The sequence below is a fragment of the Macaca nemestrina genome, chromosome 17, assembly GCF_043159975.1.
Source record: "Macaca nemestrina isolate mMacNem1 chromosome 17, mMacNem.hap1, whole genome shotgun sequence".
NCBI lineage: Eukaryota > Metazoa > Chordata > Mammalia > Primates > Cercopithecidae > Macaca > Macaca nemestrina.
In genome coordinates, this window is record NC_092141.1 from 10,505,119 (window position 1) to 10,530,790 (window position 25,672).

A 25,672-nucleotide genomic window follows, 5' to 3' on the forward strand; every position below is an offset into this window, starting at 1 on the left:
ATATGATTCTGATGCTATATCTTGAGGGGTTACCAGATCCTATTACTAACCTGGATTTCTGTCATTTGCAAAACCAGTGGGCTGTTCCAGATGAACATGATTCCCAGTGACACCTCTGACTCTGAATAGCTAATCCAAGATGTTAAGAGTTTCATCTCTAGGTCATTTGTATAATGAAAAGCATGCCTTTCCACAGCCAGGAGGTGGCAGCAAAGCTCTGTTTTGAAGGGGGCATTGGGCCAGGGTAGGCACTGCTCTTCAACTCCCTAGAGCTGAAAGTTCAGGTTTGGAGGCTGGGTTTTACTTCTGAATAACAACAATAACAGCATTATTATTTTCATTATTGTTAGTAAAACAGAAGCAACAATGCCATCTTCAATTTGGGCAATGCTGCATAGTTGAGGAAACGTTTTTGTGCATTGCATGGGAACCTTTTAACAACTGCATCCTGTAGGTTGGTAATGCCAGGACTTTTAGCCCCATGTTGAGGCTCGGGAACATTTCTTGACTTGCCCAAGGCCCTCTGGAAAGTATTGATAGGAGCCCAAGCTTTCTTGCTTTTGTTCTAGTTCTGTGCACTCCCTGTCTTATGGTGTGGAAGACCCAAGGCAAGGTCCCCTCTACCTCCTTTTCAATTTTGCAAGAGAGTAGGAGGGTCCAGAGGTACCCAGCTCAGCCTGAGGGCTTAAGACTGGTTTCCCGCTGCCAGATGAAATTTGACATATACATGCTGGGAAAGAAAACTCAGCACACAAACCTCAGCTTCACTCTCTTCTCTTTCGTCTAGTCCCCAGAAAAGAAAAAAGATGTTTATCTTTAGTTACTTACCATCAGGGAGTAACTGGTGTCTCTCTTATTCATTCACTAATTCATTCCTTCAATAATCAGAGTTCTGATTAAGTATAAGACACTGTTATGTACTGTGAAGGATATAGGAATATTCTTTCTCTTCTGACTCACAAATTTGGGGGTCAGGAGCTGGGATATGGGAGCCAGGTAAGTGCACAGCTCCTTGGAGGTATCTTGATCCTATAGAGCCCCCACTGAACTGGGAGTTCTTGAGAAGATGGAATTCAGATTTTGTTTTGTTGGCGTGTCAGGGAGAAGTGAATCCACAGGATTTAAAAAATGACCCCCAACTCCGTATGTTAACTTCTCAAACCAGAGAAAACCCCTTAGAGACATGGCCAAAACCTCAGACTGTTGTCCAACTGAATCCCTGTCTTGTACTCCACCTACCTCCTGGGGCCGGGTCTCAACCCTCTGCATCAGGATAACGGGTTATCAGAGTGCTTACTCTGTGCCCCACTCTAGACCACCTGTGCTTCTTGCATATTCTTATTTGCTTCCTAAAACAACCCTATAAACTGTTACACTCTATTTTACATCTGGGGAAACAGAGGCTTAAAGTCATGAAGTAACTTGCCCAGGTTCTCAAAGCTAGTGAGTGGTACCAGAATTGGGACCCTGACAGGTTGGGACTCAGGATCCTGGCCACCTGTCTTTGCAGAGGGAAAACCCACCAATGTGAGACTGAAGAGCTGCAATCTCGTCTCCTCCTCAAACACTGGGCAAGTCATAACTTGTCTGCATCACCTCCAGAAAATGAGGGTATTATACCTGCTTGGTCTTCTAATAGGCTTGTTGGGAGGATGGAATGGAAAAGAGAAAAATGGGCGTGTGACCACTTAGCATCATACAGTGTTGTTCTGTGTGTTTGAAATAATATTATTCTCCCTCCTGACCTTGGATTTTTTTGACTGTGAAGATGAGGCAATTGAAAAGATGATTTCAATGGATTCTTTCAGCAATGATGATGGTGATGGTGATCTTGAGAAGGTGGTGGTGGTGGTGATGATGGTGATGATGGTGATCTTGAGAAGATGGTGGTGGTGATGATGACGGTGATCTTGAGGTGGTAGTGGTGGTGATGATGATGGTGATGATGGTGCTCTTGAGAGGATAGTGATGGTGATGATGACAATGGTGATGGTGGTGATGGTGATCTTGAGAAGATGGTGATGATGATGATGGTGATGGTAGTGATGATGATGATGGTATGATCTTGAGAAGGTGATGGTGGTGGTGATGATGATGGTGATGATGGTAGTGGTGATGATGATGATGGTGATGGTGGTGATGGTGATCTTGAGAAGATGGTGATGGTGATGATGATGGTGGTGATGATGGTGGTGATGGTGATTGTATGATCTTGAGAAGGTGGTGGTGGTGGTGATGATGATGGTGATGGTGGCGATCTTCAGATGAGGGTGGTGATGATGATGGTGGTGGTGGTGGTGATGGTGATGGTATGATCTTGAGAAGGTGGTGGTGGTGGTGATGATGGTGATGACGGTGATCTCGAGAAGTTGGTGATGGTGATGATGATGGTGATGGTGGTGATGGTGATGGTGGTGGTGATTTTAATAGTGATGAAGGTGATGATGGTGATAGTGATGATGATGGTGATGATGATGGTGATGATGATAGCCATAATAATGGTAGTGGTTAATTTAGAGGAAGGTGACCTCAGAATCATTTTCTGCTACCACCACTGCTGCCAATCTTCCTCAATTTCCAACCCCATTGTGTCAAAGGCATTTGGGGTGGGCTGGTGATGAGATGAAAAGGAGAATCTAGAAGGCCAGAGAGAAGGAATAATCTAAGATGTTAGAGAATAGTGTACTTATCTCAGTGCCTGGTACATAGTAAGCCAGTACTTACTATCAGGTAATAGAAGCTATGAATTTTTGAAACAGTTTTATTAAGATATAATCATACACCATACAATTTATCAGTTTAAAGTGTAAAATTCAATGGCTTTTAATATATTCACAGTTATACTGCCACCACCACAATCAATTTTAGAACATCCATTATCCCTAAAGAAGCCCTGGCTATGCCTCCTGCTGTCACCCCAACCCCCTCATCACTCCTGGCAAAGCTATGATTTTTATTGTTATCTACGCCTTACAGAATAAGGAAATTGAGACTAAGCAAGGAGAATAACTTGTCCATGGCCACACAGTTAGTGTGTGACAGCATTGGGATTCCATCTAGGTTTGCCAGAACCTAAAGCCTGTGCTTCTGTCCACACAGGTCAGTTTGACCAATGAGGAAATTCAGGTTCAGAGAATATATGTGATCAACATAAAGCCACACAGCTACAGCTATTAAGTGCTCAGGATGAGGCTCACATTTAGTCTTGGCTCCTAATCCACCCATAAGGGTCCTGGTTCCATTTTACTGTGCCCCTTCAGGGTAAGCAAACCAACATAATCAGAATGGATGAGATCCTTAAGATCCAAGAGAGAGATGTGAAACTAGCAGTAGTTTTCTTTCCCATTGAGGAGGGAGAATGGTGCCTGGGTCCAGTCTCGTCTTGGACTTGGAAAGTTAACATCTCTTTGGACCCAGCTGCTCCCTTTTCCTTTTCGCCCTGAACACTCTGAGGAGGCTCCATGCAGGTGGGGAGGAGTTACCCTAGCTGGAAGGAGGAGCAAGGTGGTACCTGAGCTCCTATCCAACCTTTTCTAAAGCATCTGTCTTCCTAGGAGTAATGAGTTTGACAGTACCTACTACCTTCTCAGATGTTAAGGGGAACTATGGGTGGGCATGAGAGAATTATATGACAAAGCCTCTAAAAAGGATGGGATGGAAAAGCAGAGTTGCTTGGCAGTCTGCAAGTCTAGGATCTCCAGGGTGTAATTTTCACTCTGCCCTAGACAACTATAGTCAGAGTGCTTAATCCATCTGGGCCCCAGTGTCCCTATCTGTAAATTCAGAGAGAAAATGGAGAAGTGAATTTGCAAGAATTATGAGCTCCTAGGAGGAAACTGTGCTACGGTTATCTGAAAGGATCTTTATTTTCTTTCCTTCTTTCCCTTCCTTCCTCCCTCCATCCTCTCCTTCCTTCCTTCCTTCCTTCAGGATGTTTTCAGCTTTATTGAGGTATAATTGACAAAAGGAATTGTATATATTTCAGGTGCACAAATTGATGTTTTAATACATGCATACATTATTAACTATAGATAGGCCCGGTGCTGTAGATCTCCAGAACGTATTCATCTTGTGTAACAGAAAATGTGTACCCTTTGACAAACATCTTCCCATTTCCTCCAACTCCCAGGCCCTGGCAACCATTATTCTACTCTTTGCCTCTATGAATTTGACTATCTTAGATTCCACATTGAAGTGAGGTCATGCAGTGCTTGTCTTTCTGTACCTGGCTTATTTCACTTAGCATAATGTCCCCCAAGTTCACCTATGTTGTCACAAATTGCAGGATTTCCTTCTTTTTTATGGCCCAATAGTATTCGCAATAGTATATGAATATATATTCAAATTTGGATATATATGCACATTTGCATGTATATGCACATTGTGAAGATATATACATATATATGAGATATCTACATATATATACACACATATATACACATTTTCTTTATCCATTTATCCATTGATGGACATTTTGGTTCCACATTGTGGCTATTGTGAACAGGGATGCAATAAACACGGAAGTGTAGATATCTCTTCAAGATCCTGATTAATTTCCTTTTTTATATACCCAGCAGTGGGATGGCTGGATCATATATGGTAGTTCCATTTTTAAGTTTTTGGAAAACTACCATTAGGTTGTACCAATCTGCATTCCCACCAACTGTACACAAGAGTTCCCTTTTCTCCACGTCCTCACCAACACTTATCTTTCGTTTTCTGATAACAGCTATTCTGAGAGATGTAGAGTGACATAGGGTCTTTATTTTTAAATATTTGTGGAAGCTAGTTATTTACCTGGCCATGGTTTGAATTTCCATGTGTTCTACTTGGAGCAAAGATCCTCCACTTTCACATCCCTTATTTAATATTTACAATAGAGCAGCAAGAATCTAAATACAGCTTCATGGAAGAGGAATGGACCATGATAATAAACACAGCAGAGCCGGGAATCCAAGTATTTAGGAGAATTTATTTCTCACACATTTTCCCTCCACTCTCTCTGAGGTGTCCCATGGCAACGAGCATCAGGTGAGCCTCATTCTTCCATCTTCTGTGGGAGAAAAAACAATTGTACATAGGAAATGAGTCAACTAAACGGGAGACTGAACATCACGTTGAAGTGGAGCAGCTGGAAAATCTGGAACTTCAGAGAAACATTAAGGAATGGCATTGTTTCCCTTTGCACATTGTAAAAGCAAACCAATCTAGCTACTAGCGACAGGACAAATACCCTGCAAATTAGGGGCTTCATAGGCAGCATCTGTAGCAACAGGGAGAGACAGGGATGCCAGTGTCCTGCCTCACTGCTCATTCTCCCAAGAGCCTGGAACCACAGGAGTCTTTGCTAAAACAGTAGCATTTGGGAGTGCGTGACCAGCAGCAGGAAAGAGAGGATCAACAGTCATCCTCCAGGTTCTCCCTGGGTGGTCCATGGGACTCCCCCGGGGCTTGGGACCTCTTGGGAAGAAGCCATACTCAGGTACTCACTCCTACGTGGCCCCCTACATCTCGGGTACCTGCTCTTACCTGGTCCCCACATCTCAGGTACCTGCCTTTATCTGGCCTCCCACACTCAGGCTTTCGCCTCTTACCTGGCCCCCATATTCAGTGTCTGTTCTTAGCTGGCCCCTACATCTCAGGTACCTGCTCTTACCTGGCCGCCCACGTCTCGGCTCTTGGCCCTCAGCTTGTTGACCTGGGACTCGGCGATGTCTGCCCTCTCCGCGGCCTCCTCTAGTTCATGCTGGACTCTCCGGCATCTGGACAGCTGCGTGTTGGCCTGCTCCTCCTACACAGGAGACACAGGGGTTATGAGGCTATAGAGCCCCTCAGTCTAATTATGAGGTGCCCTGTCCTTGAAGGCCTCTGAGGAGTTAAGCAACCAGGGCCTTGGATTCCCCAATGGCAAAGAGGGCAGGTAGGCTTTCTCCAGAGTGTGAGGACAAGGCTCCGAGCTCACAACCATGTGTACTGCCTCGAATCACCTTGCAGGTGCTACTGTCCCTCCTAGGATCTCCAAAAATGTTCCCTTGCACCTCTTCTATATGGTATCTGTTCCACAGAGATCTTTGGGGGAGACCTAAGTCCAGCGCTCTCCCAAGGCATCTGAAGGTATAGAGACCAATGGCCTAAGTCTTCCTCATCCTGTGCCTCTGCCCAGCATCATTTGTCTAGGGCCAGGCCACTGTACTGGTCTATTTGGGGGAATGTCAAGGATTCCTGACTAAGGTGTCCTGGGCACCCTCTAGCCTGCCAAACCTGCCGGGACTGTACTCATCCCATGTGCACGAATTGCTCTCAATATTGAGCCAGTTCAAATCTGCTTCCCTGAGGTTAGGATTGAACCAACCAGGCTCTAGGGAAGGGAGGAAAAAGAGCAATGGGAGAAACTCAGTCATTTGTCCAGGGCAGGCTCCCCTAAATTTTGGTCCTTAGAACAGTAGCCCTGTGGGATGCTCTGCATACAATAAGAAGGTTCCAAAGTCAATGAAGTGTGAGAAATGGTATATTCTGGAACCCCGCTTCCACTTTGTAGAGTTGATGACATATGAAACTCTACAACATCTACACAATCTGAGAAATCCTTGAAGTAAAGCAACCAGTGTAACTTTGTTTAACTGAGATTTTCCCAAACTATTTCTTTTCTGTAAAATAATAAGCTCCTCCTCATGGCAGCCCAACTTCCTGCTATTAACATCCCTCAGAACCAGTGTCCTCAGAAGACACTTTGGGAAACACAGATTTCAGCCCATTCCATTTATTTCCTGTTGATTTCACCTATTTGATCAAAGGGCGGATCACAAAGGATGGAATGGAGTGGAGGGAGTTGGGAGGGCTGAGGAAGGCTGGAGATGCCTAGGAGGGTGGGCTGTGGTGGGATGGTGGGAATTAGGATGAGGTACCTCAGGTCAGGTCATGGGAACAGGAAGGGTTGGGAGGGTAGGCTGGGGTGGTTTGAGAGAGTCAGGGTGATCCAGTGCCAGCCAGGGTAGGCTAACATGCGCTGGGGTGGGTCAAGTAAGTCACGGTGGGCAGGATGAAGGGGATGAAGGGGGTTGGTCAAGTAGGCTGAGGCAAGAGGACACAGAGGTGGTGAAGGTGGGGAAGACTTAACATGGACCAAGAGAGGAAGAGGACAGGTGTCTCTGTGTTTATAGCCTGCAAATGCAAACTCAGGCCTGAGGCTCAGAGGACTTTACCAACCAGGAACCTGCTCCCACTCGGGGATGGCGGGGACACCCAGGCTGCCCCAGGGACTGTCTGTCTGTGGGCACTCCCGGGGACCTCCTGTGCTTACCGCCTCCTCAACCTGCCTCTTGTAAGACTTCACTTTGGCCTGCAGCTTGTCCACCAGGTCCTGGAGCCTGAGGATATTCTTGCGGTCCTCCTCAGCCTGCAAACAGGGTACACGTGGCAGGGGCCCGCAAACCTATGGCCACTTCTGATGGGGCTTGGTCCATACAGCATTCGCTGAGGAGGTTTTTGGGACCTCTACCTGGTAAGTCATCTCCTTCACTTTGCGTTCGTACTTGTGGGCTCCCTTCAGGGCTTCAGCTCCCCTCTTCTGTTCCACATCAAGCTCATTTTCCAGCTCCCGCACCTGGGTAGGATGAAAAGAACACAGAATTCAAGTCTCCTCTCCCAGGCTTCTCTCATGGACTCATGGGCCAATCATTCTAGCGTGAACTCAAGATCCCCTAATGGTCATTAAAAAGTCAGGAAAACAACAGATGCTGGTGAGGATGTGGAGAAATAGGAACACTTTTACACTGTTGGTGGGAGTGTAAATTAGTTCAACCACTGTGGATGACAGTGTAGTGATTCCTCAAGGATGTAGAACTAGAAATACCATTTGACCCAGCGATCCCATTATTGGATACATTCCCAAAGGATTATAAATCATTCTATAAAGACACATGAACACATGTGTTTATTGCAGCACTATTCACAATAGCAAAGTCTTGAAACCAACCCAAATGCCCATCAATGATAGACTGGATAAAGAAAATATGGCACATATACATCATGGAATACTATGCAGCCATAAAAAAGGACGAGTTCATGTCCTTTGCAGGGACATGGATGAAGCTGGAAACCATGATTCTCAGCAAACTAACACAGGAACAGGAAACCAAACACCGCATGTTCTCACTCATAAGTGGGAGTTGAACAATGAGAACACGTGGTCACAGTAAGGGGAACATCACACACCGGGACCTGTCGGGGGGCGGGGGGCTAGGGGAGGGATAGCATTAGAAGTAATACCTAATGTAAATGATGGGTTGATGGGTGCAGTAAACCCACATGGCACGTCTATACCTAGGTAACAAACCTGCACGTTCTGCACATGTATCCCAGAAATTAAAGTTTAAAAAAAAAAAAAAATCCCCTAATGGGATTTTTGCCAAGATGTCTCCTCCTAGGGCTCAGGAGCCGTATTTTACTGACAAGGTCACCACAAGTCCATGCAGGTGCTTTGAGCAAGTGAGAAGAAGATGCCCTCCTTGGGCAGAGGCAGCCTCAGGTACACAGAGCATAGCTGGTGGGTCAGGCTTTGCACAGATGCACCCTTTTGTGGAGCCAGGTAGTTGGCAAAGGCAGCAAAAGCTAACCTGACCTGTCCTTGCAGGTGAAACCTGCCCAGCTGTTCATGGTTGCCCTGATTACAGATCAAGTAAGGCAGCAGGGATCCCGAAGAGAACCTGGGCTAGGAGTAATCAAAGCATTCTCCAGGCCCACTTGATAGATCCAAAGCAAGTCAGTTGCCACCACTGAGCATGAGTTTCCGTGTATTTGGGATGGAGATAATATTTCCTGCCTAGCCTACCTCAAATGTGGAGATTGAATTAAAGTATGTGAAAGTATGGTTAGAAGGACAAAGCACTACACAGGTGTTGTTAATTTCATAGTTGCTTCTGCCTTTCCAGGAGTCTTGAGGGGAAAGGGTAGCCACTGAGGATGCAAGTCACCAACTGTGGTCCCAACTCCACAATCCAGAGATTGAAGCCGAGGAGGGGCAGCAGCCAGCTGCATTCTCCACTCCACCAGGAATCACAGTGGCTGCAGAGCAGGGACGACTCTGGCTTGGAGACTCACTAGATCAATCCTGAAAACTATCAATGGGACAGGCTTACTCTGGGCACTGTTCCCCAAACCTCCCCACCCTCCACCTCCTGGACCCAGGAAAGTCTTCCATCAGGTTCTACAAAACGTTTGTTTTCCTAGGAATTCTTTCTAGGCTTCTGTGAGGTTTATGGAAGTCACATAACTGGCAGGGGATGGGAGGACAGTCAAGGCACCTCACCATGGGAGGGGGAGGGTGGCCAAGGGCTCCCTGCCAATCCAGGAATCATAGTATGGCAGAAGGTGTCATGAGACCTAATCCTTTTCACATAGGAGGGATCCATGAGAAGAACAGGCCTAAACTCATTGTGATGCAATAGGACTGGGGACCATTGAAAATAAACATTCAAGAACTTGGGGGGAAGTTCTAACTTCCCTGGTGTTTACTTTTGTTATTCAAAAAGTCTACCTTGTTTTTAGCACCCCCATAAAAAAATCCTTTCACATTTAATGGGACCATGTGCCTGGGGAGGAAATCCTCGGTGGTTTGCAGGTTTGCATAAAGAATGACAGTATTTGGGGGCCTTCCTGCTGGGAAAAGTTGTCTCCTTCTCTTTCCCTCCTCCTCCTCCTTTCCTCCCACTCTTTCATTTCCTGTCTCCCTGGGACAAGAGACACTCGAACAGCCTCCTCCGCAGAGCCCTCCTCCAAAATGTCAACTGCTAGTACAGCCCATTTTAAAAATGATTGAAATAAACCACATGGGTCTAAAAGGAAAAGCAAGGGGGACAGGAAACAAAGGGAACAGTCAGCAAAGAAACGGAACAATAACTGCAGGATACGCTCCCAGATAGAAAGAAAGAGCAGGATGTCCTGGTGTCGGGCGTTGAACTTTTCTGGTGCATCAACCTAAAGGAAGAAGCCCCGATCGCCCTCTTTGGGGGCTGGAGCAAGAGACATACCTGTGCCAGAACTGCAGCCTGCACTGAGAGATGAGAAGAGCTGGGGAGGGAAGGAAACCTGAGATTGGGAGAAAACGGAAACTGCAGATTTTATGTAGGATGGGCCGTGTTTATCAAAGTGAAACTTGGTCCAAAATGTAAATGCATCAAAATGTGTAATTTTAAAGTATATGTTCATAGCTTTCTCCACGTATGTGTGTGCATCTGAATCTACACAGCAAACGGAATGTGAACATTAACACACATCATGATATTACATTTACTGAGGTGTGAGCATGCCAAAATAGATGTGTGTGTGTGTGTGTGTGTGTGTGTGTGTGTGTTGGGGCACAGGAACAGATGAAACAGAAAGAGGTGAGAAATGAGGCTCACAAGGAATTTTGCAAGCAGTCCTGAAACTGAATTTGCAATCTATTCAATCAATGGCCTTTTCCCACCATCTCAATTTCTGGACTGTGATTCTGTCTGAGGCTGTCACTTTCAGAGTAAGAGTCCTCTCAAAAACTCTACCCGGTTCTCCAATTTCTGGATCTGCTTCTTCCCACCCTTCAGTGCCAGCTGCTCAGCCTCGTCTAGACGGTGCTGCAGGTCCTTCACCGTCTGTTCCAGGTTCTTCTTCATCCGCTCCAGGTGGGCGCTGGTGTCCTGTTCCTTCTTCAGCTCCTCAGCCATCATGGCGGCCTGGTTAAGTTCACAGGACACATCAGAGGCCCCGTCCGCCCATCCCTACCTGGAGCTTGCAGAAGAGGAGAATGTTGGGATCGTGGTGCTGAGCCTCCCCTGTCTGACTCCAGCCAGTCTTTGCTGATTCCTCAGCCTCCCCTCCCACTTTGCCGCTGCTGAGACTGTACCTCATTCCATCTGTCTGGGAAGCCACCACTAACCGATTGTGGTCATAAGAGATGAAACATACTTGCCACGCCCTGGCTCAGAGGCCCCCCTTTCTCAGTTCCAAACCCCATCTCTGAAAAGGAAGAACAGAGCTCACATCCGTGATGGCCTTCTTGGCCTTCTCCTCTGCGTTCCTGGACTCCTGGATTGAGTTCTCCACCTCTGCCTGGCACTGAGCTATGTCAGCCTCCAGTTTTTTCTTGGTATTTATCAGGCTCATGTTCTACAAGAAGAATTAGATATCAGGGGTGTGGGTTCTATCTGGGCACTTAAAAAAATTGGAAGGGGGAGGGTTGGGCGGGGAAGGAAGTAAATCGTGATCCTGTTCCATTTCTTATTTTTCACATGGGTGACCTGCTGGGTACAGTACTGTACATTATTCTTTCTTTCTTTATTTATTCTTTTTTTTTTTTTTTTTTTTTTGAGACAGAGTCTCGTTCTGCCACCTAGGCTGGAGTGCAGTGGCGTGATCTCGGCTTATTGCAAGCTCCGCCTCCCAGGTTCACGCCATTCTCCTGCCTCAGCCTCCCGAGTAGCTGGGACCACAGGTGCCCGCCACCACGCCCAGCTAATTTTTTGTATTTTTAGTAGAGACGGGGTTTCACTGTGTTGGCCAGGATGGTCTCAATCTCCTGACCTCGTGATCCGCCCGCCTTGGCCTCCCAAATACTGGGATCTTTCTTTATTCTTAACTGAACAGAAAGTCCTGTTTCTGTTCAGTTAACAGACCCAAGAATTGTACATCAAATAATTGAGTAAATGATAAAAGTAGAATTTCAAATATCTGAGGATGGATAGATTATTCAGTAAAAGGTGTTTTGGAGCAAGGAAATGATTGATAGACATACTATATAAAATGAAAAATAATTCAAATAATCAAAATATGCCATAAATAGAATTGTAAGGGTGATGACAAACTGAAAAACATTTGCAATGTATATTACAGAAGAAAATATTCCCTTTCTTAACATATAAATAAGGCAAATCAATTAACAAAAAGGGCAAAAAGTACAAATGGGTAAAACATACTAGAAGAAGTACAAACGGCCAAGAAATGATACAATGTTCCACTTCATTAGCAATAAAAACATACTAAAAACTCAGTGAGGTATGCTTCGGCAATAAAATTGGTGAAGATTTTTAAAATAAGAGCTAGAATATTCGAGAATTTATAGAAGAGAACTCTCACACATTTTCCCAGAGGAAATAAAAATTGGGACAGCCTTATTAAAGAACAATTTATAATATATTACAAATATCTTTGCTGTTTGGAACCTGAAATTTCATTTTTAGAAATTTATTTACTTCTAGACATATTAAGTGATAGTAATCATGGAAGCATATGAAAATTTAGTTATGAGGAAGTTCATCAAAACAGCCTTTCTAAAAGTAAAGTTTTTATTGAGAACAATATAAAATAACCACAGAAGACTGATTAAATGAAAGTGCAATAATATACAGGTAGAATAGCCTACTTTTCTGTCATTAAAAATCATATTACAGAACACTATTTAAAGATGTCGAGGCTGGGCACAGTGGCTCACGCCTGTAATCCCAGCACTTTGGGAGGCTGAGGCTGGCGGATCACCTGAAGTCAGGAGATTGAGACAATCCTGGCCAACATGGTGAAACCCCGTATCTACAAAAATTAGTTGGGTGTGCTGACGTGCACCTGTAATCCTCAGGAGGCTGAGGCAGGAGAATTGCTTTAACCAGGAGGTGGAGATTGCAGTGAACTGAGATTGCACCACTGCATTCTAGCCTGGTGACAGAACGAGACTCTGTCTCAAAAAAAAAAAAAAAAAAAAAAGGTCAAAATATGTTCATGATTGTTAAATGAAGAAAAGAGATTGCTAAAGATTGCTCATATTTTTACTCTATATATATGCATTTATTTTTAATTAAAATTCTTTTTTTTTTTTTTTTTTTTGGTAGAGACAGGGTTTTGCCATGTTGCCCACGCTGGTCTCAAACTCCTGAGATCAAACAATCCCAAAGTCCTGGGATTAGAGGCAAAAACATAATATTTATATAATTCACAAGGGGCCTAAGAATGAGAGACCCCAGAATGTTAATAATATGCTTGACTTTTTTCTTCCATGTATTTGCTTGTTTTTTCTATTTTTTTAAACAAAGGAGTTTTAAAAACGTTTATAAAAATAATTATTTTGTGTTTTGTGTGTGTGTGTGTGTGTTGTTGTTGTTGTTGTTGTTTGTTTCGGCAGGGTCTCCCTCTGTTGCCCAGGCTGGATGGAGTGCAGCGGTGAGATCATAGTTCATTGCAGCCTCAACTCCTGGGCTAAAGCGAACCTCCCACCTTGGCCTCCCAATGTGCTGGGATTATAGGTGTGGCACTGAGGCGGGTCAAAAATAATTATTTTGAAAAAAATCTTAATATTCTAAGGTTTCCTCTTAAATAGTACTTCCAGGCGCCTTATGCAATAATTAATCCTTCGCTGCTCTGATTTCCCTACAACGTGCAAGATGTTTAATGTTTGGATCAGAAAAAGCTCAGAAATCTGTCAATCAAGAGTCAGTTATTCCAAGAAGCAAGCTTAAAGAAAATTGGTCTTGACCACTAGTCTGGGAGAAACCGGGTGCTCCTTCCCACAGCGTGGGCCCTGAGCCGAGGGATAGCGGAAGCAGCTAGGGGTGCAGGAGGCGCTACCTGCCCCAGGGTGGATTTTCAGCGGAGGAGTGAGGGCTGACGCACCTGGGAGTGCAGGAGCTGCACGCGGTCGCTGGCGTCCAGCAGCTCCTGCTCCGACAGCCTGCGGGTCCGCTCCGTTTGCTCCAGGGCCACCTTCATTTCCTCCAGCTCCTCCAACAGGAGGCCATTCCTGCGCTCCACGATGGCCAGCTGCTCCTTGAGGTCCTCATTGCTCCTCAGGGCATCGTCCAGGTGCAGCTGGGAGTCCTGCAGGGGAGACCCGGGGTGAGGCCAGAGCTGCCCGGCAGGCTGGAGCCCGTCCAGGTACGCAGAGGCAGCCACCGTGCTCACCTTGAGCTGGCCCTGGACCGTGCGCAGGTGCTTCTGGGTCTCTGCCACCTGGCGGTTGGAGTGGCCCAGCTGAATCTCCATCTCATTGAGATCTCCCTCCATCTTCTTCTTCACTCTCAGGGCGTCGTTCCGGCTGCGGATTTCAGCATCCAGCACGCTCTGCATGGCCTCCGTTGCCCGCTGGCTGTTTCTTTTTAGCTGCTCGATTTCTTCATCCTTCTCAATGACCTTGCGGTCTAGCTCGGATTTTACCTGGCTCAGCTCTAGCTGGACGCGCAAGATCTTGCTCTCCTCGTGTTCCAAGGAACCCTGAGGAAAGCAAAGGAGTGACTGGGAGTACTGTGGACAGCCACCTTCATGAATGGGTATTTTCATCCCCATATAATCAAATGGGTATTCTTTTTTTAAAAAAAATTAAATTAAAAAAATTTTTTTTTTGGTAGAGACAGAGTCTGGCTATGTTGCCCAGGCTGGTCCTGAACTCCTGGGCTCAAGTGATCCTCCCTCCTTGGCCTCCTAAAGTGTTGGGATTACAGGTGGTGTGAGCCATGGTGCCCAGCCCAAATAGGTTTTTTGTTTGTTTGTTTGTTTGTTTTTTTGACAGAGTCTCTGTTGCCCAGGCTGGAGTGCAGTGGCGCAGTCTCAGCTTACTGCGACCTCCACCCCCTGGGTTCAAGCGATTCTCCTGCCTCAGCCTCCGGAGTAGTTGGGATTACAGGTGCCCGCCACTGTGCCTGGCTAATTTTTGTATTTTTAAAGACAGGATTTTACCATGTTGCCTAGGCTGGTCTCGAACTCCTGACCTTCCAGGTGATCAGCCTGCCTTGTCCTCCCAAAGTACTAGGATTACAGTTGTGAGTCACCACGCCCGGCTGCAAGTAGGTATTCTTATACCGATTTATAGATGAAGCGAACAATACTCAGAGAGGTCCGAGTATTTGACTTGCTCCCAAATATCCCTAATAGTGATGAAACTGGGACTAAAACTTTGCATCCCTCGTGAACAAATTTCTTATGACTTGAGATAGAGTATCCTTCTTAATTAGTGAAAATCTTACTGAGGGTGTCTATTTTAATAATAACCATAAATCGAGAGTCATCCTATTCTCCAAAATCACAGGGCAATTGCTCTCCTGTTATCCTGTGTTGGTTCGTATTTCCCTAGAAACCACCAGTCATCCTGGCCACCGCCGATGACTGCATCAGGAGACTCTGGGTGTGTTTTGATTGTACAGGATTCTTGCTGGCCAAAGATGATTGTCTGTGCCTCTGTGTTAAATGTAACTGAGAGATTCTGCACCGCTCTCAGGATGTTAGGTGATTGATTTTCTGCTTCCTGAGAGGAAGACATTGAAGACATAATGAACACATTAATTTATTTTCAAAAGGGGAACTGTGCCAGAGGACACCCAGGAGATAAAGTAGCAGCCCGTGGATGTTTCAGCCCCTGGGATGGCTGAACGTTTCTCCCACTGGAAACTCAGGGCCTCCTGGCAGGAAGGGCCCCATGGGGTGGTGACGGGCAGCCTCTTTCAGTTCCTGGTCCTCCTGAATTTCCGAATGTCATAGCCCAGACACTTACCTCCACTTCTTCTAAGGCGACCTGCAGATCTGACTTTTCCTGCTCCACTAGCTTCTTGGTCTTTTCCACTTCCTGAAGATTCTTACCAGTTTCTGCAATCTGCTCAGTTAAGTCGGAAATCTCTTCTGCAAAGGACAGGCTCGATTTAGGCTGTTTCAACAGGCTCCAGTTTATAGCATAGGCATTTGCCAGGCAATTCAGGGATGGGCGATTCATTCGCGACGTTTATATAGGAGAGAATACAGGGTAGCTGTTCGGATGAGGTGTTGGCAAGGCAGGGATGTGTTACCTCACCTGCACTAGGCAGACAGGAACCACAAGTGAAGGATAGAAACTTAAAACTTCAAAAGTACTGTATACAAAACGGTCATAGAGCAGACCAGAGAAAACAATTGTGGGGAAAAGGCGTAGAATCATAGTCTGCAGAACCAGAAGGGGCTTTGGAAAGCGCTGGGTGTGGCCTTCAGACTTTGTAGATTGGAAGTCTGAGGTCCTAAGGGATTCAGTGGCATACCCGAGAATACAGAGCCACTTAGAGACAGAATCACTGAAGGGTCTTCTCTAACAGAGCAGGGGGCTCAGCAACCCATTGTGCCTTCGGTTCTCGAAAATGAGACTTAGCTCCTGCTGTGCCTTACATTAAAAAGGTTTGGACCTTGGGGCAAACTGAGTAATGTGAAGCATGATGGCTGAGGATTGTGTGGGGCAGTGGGAAGAAGGCATCTGCAGATGGCTGTGACCAAATGGGGAAGGGGTTGGCAGGAGGAGACGGGGACGTAGCACACACCGGTGGTGGAGAGAGCTCACCTTGCAGATTTTTGTTCTCCCGCCTCAGTGTCTCTAACTGGTCCACCACCTCCTCGTAGGCGTTCCTCATCTTGAAGAGTTCGGTGCTGAGTGACCTGGACTCCTTCTGAGCAGCTTCCAACTCAGCCTGGCTTTCGTCCAGCTTTTGCTTCCACTCTGCGAGGACCTGGGAGATGACAAAGGGACATAGGATAAGCAAAAAGCAGGGGTGACTCAGAAGAGTTCCTGCAAACAAGGGCTGTCAGTAACGCCAACGTTTTGCTCTTCCATCCTTAGGGACTGAAGAAAGAGGAGGAGCACTGTTCTAGATCCGGGACCCCAAACTGTGATATTCCTGCAGGCCCTCTGCTGCGTTCTCACAGACATTACGATCTCAATGGAACTGAATTAGCTTTAACTGAAAACAAAATTGCCTTTGGAGGGACTGTCACAGTAGTCAAGAGACACCTCAAGTCCTCCAAACTGGGAAATGATGCTCCAACTGGGGGCCTTGTAGGATGTGCAGGTATCTCACACATCTAAGTGTGAAACTGTTGTTTTCACCACTGCCACTGTAAAACATTTGACCCTTTTCCAAATTCAGGTATATTCATGTAAATAGCATTTCCCCAACTTGAATCATCCCCATGCCTTCTTCACAGAGAAAGTGGCTGGGGAAGGACCTTGTCAAAGTTCCTCTGCTTCTTGTCCAGGGTGGCACAGGCAGTGTGGGAGCGCTCCAGATCCAGCATCAGATCATCCACCTCTCCCTGCAGCCTCTGCTTGGTTTTCTCCAAGGATGCGCACTTGGAGTTCGCCGTCTCCGTGTTCTCCTCTGCTTCCTGGAGCCTCTGGGCCAGTTTTTTCCTATGAAAACCAGATTTTTTTTTCCCCCCTTGGCAAAAGTGGAATATTTCAGAAGGTAACTGTCAGATGGGAAGAGAAATACAAAAAACAGATTTTTCCCCCCTTGGCAAAGGTGGAATATTTCAGAAGGTAACTGTCAGATGGGAAGGGAAATGAATAGCATGGAAGGGACTGATGTTTGATGAGACCAAGACCTAGGATTTGGTGAGTGGAGAGGATCCAAGTGTCACTGGGAGGGTCTCAAAATGCTTGGTGGCAAAGCAGGTCCCTAAGGAGCCCCCCAGGGAGCTAGGGGGAATGGACATTCCCGAGAAGAAGGACAGGGAGACCCGCAGAGGGTGGGGGGCACAATCTGAATGTTTCAGAAACCACAAAGGCATGGGCAGGAAAGAGACAATCTCTCAAGATACGAAGACTCCTGGTCTCTTGGCTTGTGCCCTCAGGCTCCCCCTGCTATTGCCACCCTGGAGTCCCTACTTGGCCTCCTCCAGCTCCTCTGTGCGCTGGATGGCGTCCGTCTCGTATTTGGTCCTCCACTGAGCAACCTCACTGTTGGCCTTGGACAGCGCCCTCTGCAGCTCGGCCTTAGCTTCCTGTTCCTCCTCATACTGTTCCCGCAGCAGGTCACAGTCGTGGCGGGAGGACTGCAGGGCGTGTGCCAGGGCGTTCTTGGCCTGGGAATGACAGTGGTGACAAATTGCAAAAACATTTGACCCTTTTCCAAGTTCAGGTATTTTTATTTAAATAGCTTTTCCCCAGCTTGAATTATCCCTATGCTGTTTTCACCAAATTTGCCATATCAGCATATCGCCTGGTTTATTTAATTTTTTCAAGTGGGCTCCTTAATTATATTTAAATATATTTAACAAAAGAGTGAACTGTTACAGGACAGTAAGTGGAAAACCACTGACATTTGCCATAAACAGAAGGTAACCGTAAGTGCAATGGAAATAAAGCAATGTTATCACGTCTAGCTAGGTACTGTTGCCTGCTGGGACTCCATGCCTGGGGTCTACGCTCTATTTCTTAATAGGGTAAATAAGCAAATACTAAGGAAGTATGGTTCATGCTGAGGCCTTTTCCTTGATATAATCAGAAGGTTTGGAACAATTAAAAAGGGAAGAATTTTCTCGCTACTTGATGCAATGGTACGGAATGCTGTGACCAGGAGAAGCCTGAAAGCATCTTTTGATCTCACCAGTGGGCTGTGTCCCCACACTGGGGACTGCTGATGTGAGCTTTGCTGTTTCCACGGCCCGACTTCCTCCTTCTAGGCAGAGAAGACATGCCTAGAGGCATCCGTCCCTCACTCCCTCCCATGTGGAGGGACGGAAGGGCAACAGTTTAGCTCCGACTATAATGGCCACAAGACGCCCTCTGGTGCCACCATCAAAGAGAGAGTTCTGTCAGCTCACTTTAGTAATTTGTACATTTTCAACTTTTTAAAAACGTAATAGGCCAGGCGTGGTGGCTCATGCCTGTAATCCCAGCACTTTGGAAGGCCGAGACGGGCGGATCACCTGAGGTCGAGAGTTTGAGACCAGCCTGACCAACATGGAGAAACCCTGTCACTACCAAAAACACAAAATTAGCCGGGCGTGGTGGCCCATGCCTGTAATCCCAGCTACTTGGGAGGCTGAGGCAGGAGAATCACTTGAACCCAGGAGGCAGAGGTTGCGGTGAGCCAAGATCGCGCCATTGCACTCCAGCCTGGGCAACAAGAGTGAAACTCCGTCTCAAAAAAAAAGGCAATAAATGAGAAACTTTGCCTAAGAAGGAAAACAGCTGTTGCTGTATCGTGGCCAAAGGACAGCCGGCTCCTCCTGCAGTGGCCCTCCTCAGTACTTGTTCAGGCTTGGGTTCTCATCACTTCCCCCTGCCCCCCCTCATCTACTGAAGATCTTCACCACAGAACAGAAAGATGGGAGACAAATATGGCACTTGTCCTTTTTCAGAAGAAAAAGGTGGAGCTTGGGAAAATTCCAGAAGATTGCCCTGTAAGTCTTAGCCAGTGTACAGTAACCTCGGAGTTCCATTCATGCAGTTTTGTGGACTCTTGGTTCCCTGTTCTGATACTTGAACACGAATTGGCAGCACCAAGCACCTACTGTGTGCACTGTTCTTCTGGGCAAAGTAGGTAGAGTGAGGACAAACTATTCTTGCCCTCCATGAGTTTACAGATCTGTGGGAGACACATATTATAAACATAGTATCTGGATCTTGAAATCAAGAAGGCCATGATGTTCATGTTTATGCAACTGTCTCCAGGGTGCTCCCAAAACCACGGAGTCTTTTTGGAGGAAGGTAGCTTAAAATCAGGTGGTATAGGAGGTGACACACCAGGAATAATGAAGAAGAAAGAGGAAGGGATTTCAAGTGGCCGGAATGAATTGCTGGGCAGAATGCTCAAGTGTGTACAGTGATCGGGAGGAGGTGCCCTGGCTGGAGAGGGGAGTTTCTCAGACTACCCTATGGGGGACAGAGGGCATGGACCACCATGGGTATGGTTTTCTATCCCTGAAGAAGGAGATCTAATGCCAAGGTCCTCTAACTTTAAAGGACAGGTTCGCACCATGCTGCAAGGCAGACAGGAGAAGCAACAGGTTTCTTCTTTTCTTTCTTTTTTTTTTTTTTAGCGGAGTCTTGCTCGGTCTTCTAGGCTAGAGTGCAGTGGCGTGATCTTGGCTCACTGCACCCTCCGCCTCCCGGGTTCAAGGAATTCTCTGCCTCAGCCTCCTGAGTAGCTGGGATTACAGGCACCTGCCACTACGCCCAGCTAATTTTTTTTTTGTATTTTTAGTAGAGATGGGGTTTCACCATCTTGGCCAGGCTGGCCTTGAACTCCTGACCTCGTGATCCACCCGCCTCAGCCTCCCAAAGTGCTGGGATTACAGGCGTGAGCCACTCACTGTGCCCGGCCACAGCAGGTTTCTTGATGTAGCACTGCTCCGACCAGCTTCACAGGTGAAGTGGTCATACAGCCTGGTTTCTCAGGTTCAATCTGACTCTATATCTTTACCTTCGTTTCTTCTTCCATTTGCCTCTTAAGCTCCTCCAGCTGCTGGGTGAGGGCCTGCTTGCTTTTGGTCAGCTGTGAAATCAGAGATTCCTTCTCTTCCACTTGGTGGCTCAGCTCCCCTACCAAACAGATGTGGCCCCCACGTCAGTGTTACCGACCACCCTCTCCCATGGCCCGGCTGGACCTCAGAGCCCTGCCCATTCTCACCATTCTGGGTCTGTAGTCTTGCTTTCTGCATGTTCAGATCATGGATCAACTGTGTCTGTTGCTCATCCTTGGCTTTGATTTCACTAAATTGGTCTTCTACCGTCCGGCACGTTCTTTCTATGTTACTCTTTAACAAACAGAAAGTCACCATGAATGGGAAAAAATGGATTCCTAGTGCCCAGCATTGAACTGAACCGTGTGATCGTTTAGCTTCTTGTCAGGTAAAATAAAACTACAAATATAGAACAAAAAAAGAGTCAGTTTAAAATCATAATTGACTGGGCGCAGTGACTCACGCCTATATCCCAGCACTTTAGGAGACCGAGGCGGGTGGATCCCTGAGGTCAGGAGTTTAACACCAGCCTGACCGACATGGTGAAATCCCATCTGTACTAAAAATACAAAAATTAGCCGGGCATAGTGGCAGGCACCTGTAATCCCAGCTACTCGGGAGACTGAGGCAGGAGAATCACTTGAACCCAGGAGGCGGAGGTTGCAGTGAGCAGAGATCATGCCATTGCACTCCAGCCTGGGCAGCAAGAGTGAAACTCCGTCTCAAAAAAAAAACAAAAACAAAAAAACAAAGAAAACATAATCATTTCAGATTTGTGAATGCAGCTCAATCTCCAATCGCTTGGAACATCAGTTTTTGGTAGGTAAGTATTTAATGATTTGTAAACAACCCTTTGAGAAGATGCCACTTTTAAGTGGATCCTTGGGATCCTCTTGTAATATAAGTAATTTGTGAATAATTGCAAGCAATACAAGCCTGTGAATATTTTCAAGCAATATATTCAGATGACAGTGTTAAGCATTTCATTCAATAACACAAAAGGTTCCCGATGGTGGAGGTGGTATGAAGGGATTCACCTCCCCAGCCTCCAGTTGGCCTGTATTTTTGTGAAGTTTATTCAAAACCCTTATGTGTGTTGACCTTTCTCTCCTCCTGCTGCTCCATAAAATAGAAAATAAAATGTATGGAGCATATGTTTTTCCTTAGAATGCGAAGTATGAGCTGGCAGTGGAGGAAGCAGGGATACTGATTCCAGGGGAGTCCTGGAGGAGCTTAGGATCTCTTTGAGTAGATGACACACAAGCATGAAGGAATCAAAGCAGGGAAGGTTGAAAAGCGATGGCGACTTGCAAGAAGAGACGTGAAAGGGGCCAACTGAAAAAGTGTAAAGCAGCATGAAGTGCTGCTTCCCCTGGATGTTAAAATTGAGAACAGAGAGCAGCACATGGCAATTCTGGAGAGAGGGAGGCTGGAGTGGGGGCTGTTTATAGGCACAGTGCGTGGGGGATGCTGGAGGCTCTTCCTACCCACCTTCCCCTGCAGGCTGGCCTGGCTCGCGGAGAGAGAGGTGTGGGAGGGGAACATGTACAGACCCAAGTTCTTAGAGGAAGAAAGAAAACCAAGAAAGGGAAAAAGGGCAAACAAATGGGAAAGCAGGAAAGAAGGAGAAAAGGAGTCATCACTCGGAGCCAGAGGCTGCAGTCGGGGAGTGAAGAAGCAATCAAGGGAAAACAAGACAGTGTGGACGCAGACCCTAAACACTGGCAGCAGGGGGCGCTGGAGAGACCACTCTAGTTCTCTGATCCACATCTCCCTTCCTTTTCTGGACAGATGCCCTGACCTTCCAGGAAACCCTTGGTGAGAGGCCCACAACCCTACTTCTAGGGTCACCACTGCTTCTTCCAGCCCAGCCAAACAGCTCCTAGTACAGCTCAGAGCACCCTGCAAGGAGGGCAGGTGTTAAATCGAGGAGCACATGTGCTCCACAAGGAATGCTTTGCTTTGAGGTCATGCACAGAGGTAGGTTCACTATGAAGCTTGTGAAATAAGCTTCAGGGCCCGCAATTTGTATGGACCCCAGAGAGTCTGGGAGCTGCAGAAGGTTTGAGGGAAGAGGAGTCATCCCAAGCAGAATATATTCTAGAAGGCATTTCTGGCAAATGGCCCAAAGAGGCTTCAGGAGAAAAGAACTTGAGTCTTCAAGGTAACCTGCAACACTTTTGTGTCATTATAAGTATTAACTTTCATGCCTAAGTTTCATAAGTTTGTACACTTTTTTCTTAAAGAACCCTAGTCGGCCAGGCACAGTGGCTGATGCCTGTAATCCCAGCACTGTGGGAGGCCGAGGTGGGTGGATCACCTGAGGCCAGGAGTTCAAGACCAGCCTGGCCAACGTGGTGAAACCCCATCTCTATCAAAAATACAAAAATTGGCCAGACGTGGTGGCGTGTGCCTGTAATCCCAGCTACTTGGGAGGCTGAGGCAGGAGAATTGCTTGAACCTGGGAGGTAGAGGTTGCAGTGGGCTGAGATGGTGCCACTGCAATCCAGCCTGGGGAACAAGAGCGAAACAGTGGCACCAGATCATCCAACTGTGCTTGAATCAAGTGGTCTTGATGCTTTGGTCTTAAAGTTTGTGTCTCCCCAAAATTCATAATTTCTAATCCAGTGGTGTTGGGGGGTGGGGCTTTTGGGAGGTGATAAGGTCACGGGGGTGGAGCCCTTATGAATGGGATTAGTGTTCTTATAATAGAGGCCTGAGAAAACTTGTTCACCCCTTCTACCACATGAGGATGCAATGAGAAGGCGCCATCTGTGAGGAACAGACCTTCAACAGACACCGAATTTGCTGGCACTTTGATCTTGGACTTCCCGGCCTCCAAAATTGTGACCAATACATTTCTGTTGTTTATAAATTACCTACTCTAAAATATTTTGTTACAGCAGCCCAAATAGATAAGACAAAGGATGTGAGTGAATTTGAGGAACTGGAAACAGGCAGAAATAGGGAAGAGGGTTTCGGTGTAGAACATGCAGTGGTTTGGAGGCATCAAATTACATGTGCCCAGGGGCAGGTGGCCACCGGCTGCCTTGCATTCTGCAAGAGCAGAAAGGTCAGTCAGGTACCTTTGACTTGGAGATGGCTTCGATGTTGCTGGCCATGTCATCGATCTCCATCTTCAGCTCACTCTTCTCCTTCTCCAGCTTCTGCTTCACCCGCTGCAGGTTGTCAATCTGCTCCCCAAGCTCGGCCACACTGTCTGCATGCTTCTTCCTCAGGGTGGCCGCCGTGGCTTCGTGCTGCAGGGTGGCCTCCTCCAGGTCCCTGCGCATTTTCTGGAACTCAGCCTCCCGCTTCTTGTTCATCTCAATCTGGGCTGAAGTGGCCCCACTGGCTTCTTCCAGCCTCTCGCTGATCTCCTCCAGTTCCCGGGCCAGATCTGAGCGCTGCTTCTCAATCTTGGCTCTGAGTGTGTGTTCTGCTTCAATTTCCTCCTCCAGCTCTTCTATGCGAGCCTGAAAGGATCACTGTATCAGGACTGTTATTGTGGAGGAGGGGGCAGCCTCCTTTGAGAGGGGCTGGGTGTTGAGGAATTGCAGGTAGGCAGCACGAGGTGGGTGGATCATTTGAGGTCAGGAGTTTGAAACCAGCCTGGGCAACATGGTGAAACTCCGCCTCTACTAAAAATACAAAAATTAGCCGGGTGTGGTGGAGGCCACCTGTAGTCCCGGGTACTTGGGAGGCTGAGGCAGGAGAACAGCTTGAACCTGGGAGGTGGGGGTTGCCGTGAGCTGAGATCACGCCGCTGTGCTCCAGCCTGGGTGACAGAGACTCGGACTCAGAAAACAAACAAACAAAAAAAGAATTCATTATAACATTACATTGGTGAAAAAACTTGGAAACAACCTAAATGTCCATGAATAAGGGAATGCACAAATCGATGGTGATGGAGACTTGTTCTAGAAGTCTATGGAGCAGGTAGACACCAATCCACGTCTATCATGGATGGCTCTGCAGATCACGTTGCCAAAAGAAAGGAGCAAGTTGCAGAGTGATACTCTCAGTGTGATATTTATGCTAAGAATATAAAGCAACAAGAACCTTTTCTGCATGTGTACTATATATTTTTGGGGGGTCTTAAATGTGTACAAAAACACATAGCAAAAGAGGCAGAAGGATGCATATCCCACTGAAACTGGTCATTACTTCTGAGAAGATGGTGAGGGCACTGGGCTTAGGGGTGGTGGTCAAAGCACCCTTATCAATAATATTTAGCTTTACTGGGCCTATTTTGAGCCTTTGCAAGGAAGTATGTTTATGGGTTACTCAGAACATTAAAATATTATTTTCAAAAACTAAAAGAAAGGACAGGACATCTTCTCTAGCTTTAGCAGGAGGAAGGAAAGCAGCAGCTAAAGAAACAATGGGGAAGGAGTGAGGAGGGGCACTCTTGCAAAGGGATTGTCATGATTGGGAAGGTTTTGATGTTTTACCTGCAGTTCTTTCATCTTCTTTTGAAACTGCCAACTGTGGACCTGTTCGTCATCTATTTTGGCTTGTAACTGACTGATTTCAAACTCCTTCCTGCAAATAGATTTTAAAAAAACAACATGAGATACAAGCCTCTTGGAGGGGATGAAAGTTGGCTTTTAGGCTGAGACACAGAGGTGGTAAAAGAAATATCTACTTTTTTAATTTCTCTTCTATTTGCTGCTTGTCATTTTCTAGATCCATAATGGATTCCTGGGACATTTTCAGATCTCCTTCCAGCTTCCTCTTCGCCCTTTCCAGGTCCGCCCGCAGTTTCTTTTCCTGCTCTAAGGAACCCTCAAGCTGAGAAGACACACAGGTAGAAAAGTAAGCCCCTGCTGGGGAAGCATTTGCTCCTTTTATTCAGCGCAGCCATACACGTGACCTGGGGCTTCCTGGGGCTCCTGTAGGGTGCTGGCTGCAAGCTTCTGGCCTCAGGAGGAAGCAAGTCTTGTCCCCTACCTCCCCTCTCTTCTGTCTTCCAGAAAAGGCTACCCAGGGTGGGGCTGGATCCTTCATGGGCCTCCTGGTGCCTCTCTCAACTGATTCCCACTCGGCCTGGCCCAGACCATGTTCCATGGAGGGGTATGGTACTCACAGGTGCACACCCTTGCACAGACAATACAAATGGGGGCTTCTATGGACAGCACTGTGAAGGTCTGTGCTCTACACCATCACTCATTCCCTGCTAACATTACACAACCATGGGAGGCAAGGAATTCATGTGTGTGTATGTGTGTGTGCGTGTATGCACACACACACACATGCACACATGGGAACAGGAAACAGGGGCGTAGAGGAGGAGCACACCTACCCTGGGCTCAGAAACATTAAAGTTATCTAGAAAATCTCTAGCCACAATAATGATTAAAACCTGAAAACTTCAAAAGTGGCTCTTACATCAACAATAATAACGTCATGTGATGGGGGTGGAAATAGTAATTTTCGTGGCCACAAATGGAACTCA

General features: G+C 46.7%; 1 protein-coding gene across 1 annotated transcript in view; it reads right to left on the reverse strand.

The window, feature by feature from the left end:
* Positions 1 to 4,952: 4,952 nt before the first annotated feature.
* LOC105473722 (myosin heavy chain 13) overlaps positions 4,953 to 25,672 on the reverse strand; it is an 82,594-nt gene continuing 61,874 nt past the window's right edge. The window contains exons 26-42 of the mRNA XM_071082346.1: positions 24,863 to 25,008; positions 24,669 to 24,759; positions 23,301 to 23,690; positions 20,382 to 20,508; positions 20,175 to 20,293; positions 17,633 to 17,829; positions 16,972 to 17,155; positions 16,310 to 16,475; positions 15,503 to 15,627; positions 13,921 to 14,229; positions 13,633 to 13,836; positions 11,017 to 11,142; positions 10,539 to 10,709; positions 7,499 to 7,603; positions 7,301 to 7,396; positions 5,657 to 5,791; positions 4,953 to 5,053 (exon numbers count right to left, since the gene is read on the reverse strand). Coding sequence (XP_070938447.1) covers positions 5,039 to 5,053; positions 5,657 to 5,791; positions 7,301 to 7,396; positions 7,499 to 7,603; positions 10,539 to 10,709; positions 11,017 to 11,142; positions 13,633 to 13,836; positions 13,921 to 14,229; positions 15,503 to 15,627; positions 16,310 to 16,475; positions 16,972 to 17,155; positions 17,633 to 17,829; positions 20,175 to 20,293; positions 20,382 to 20,508; positions 23,301 to 23,690; positions 24,669 to 24,759; positions 24,863 to 25,008 — 2,706 coding nt within the window. The 3' untranslated portion in view covers positions 4,953 to 5,038. The remainder of the gene's footprint in view (positions 5,054 to 5,656; positions 5,792 to 7,300; positions 7,397 to 7,498; positions 7,604 to 10,538; positions 10,710 to 11,016; positions 11,143 to 13,632; positions 13,837 to 13,920; positions 14,230 to 15,502; positions 15,628 to 16,309; positions 16,476 to 16,971; positions 17,156 to 17,632; positions 17,830 to 20,174; positions 20,294 to 20,381; positions 20,509 to 23,300; positions 23,691 to 24,668; positions 24,760 to 24,862; positions 25,009 to 25,672) is intronic.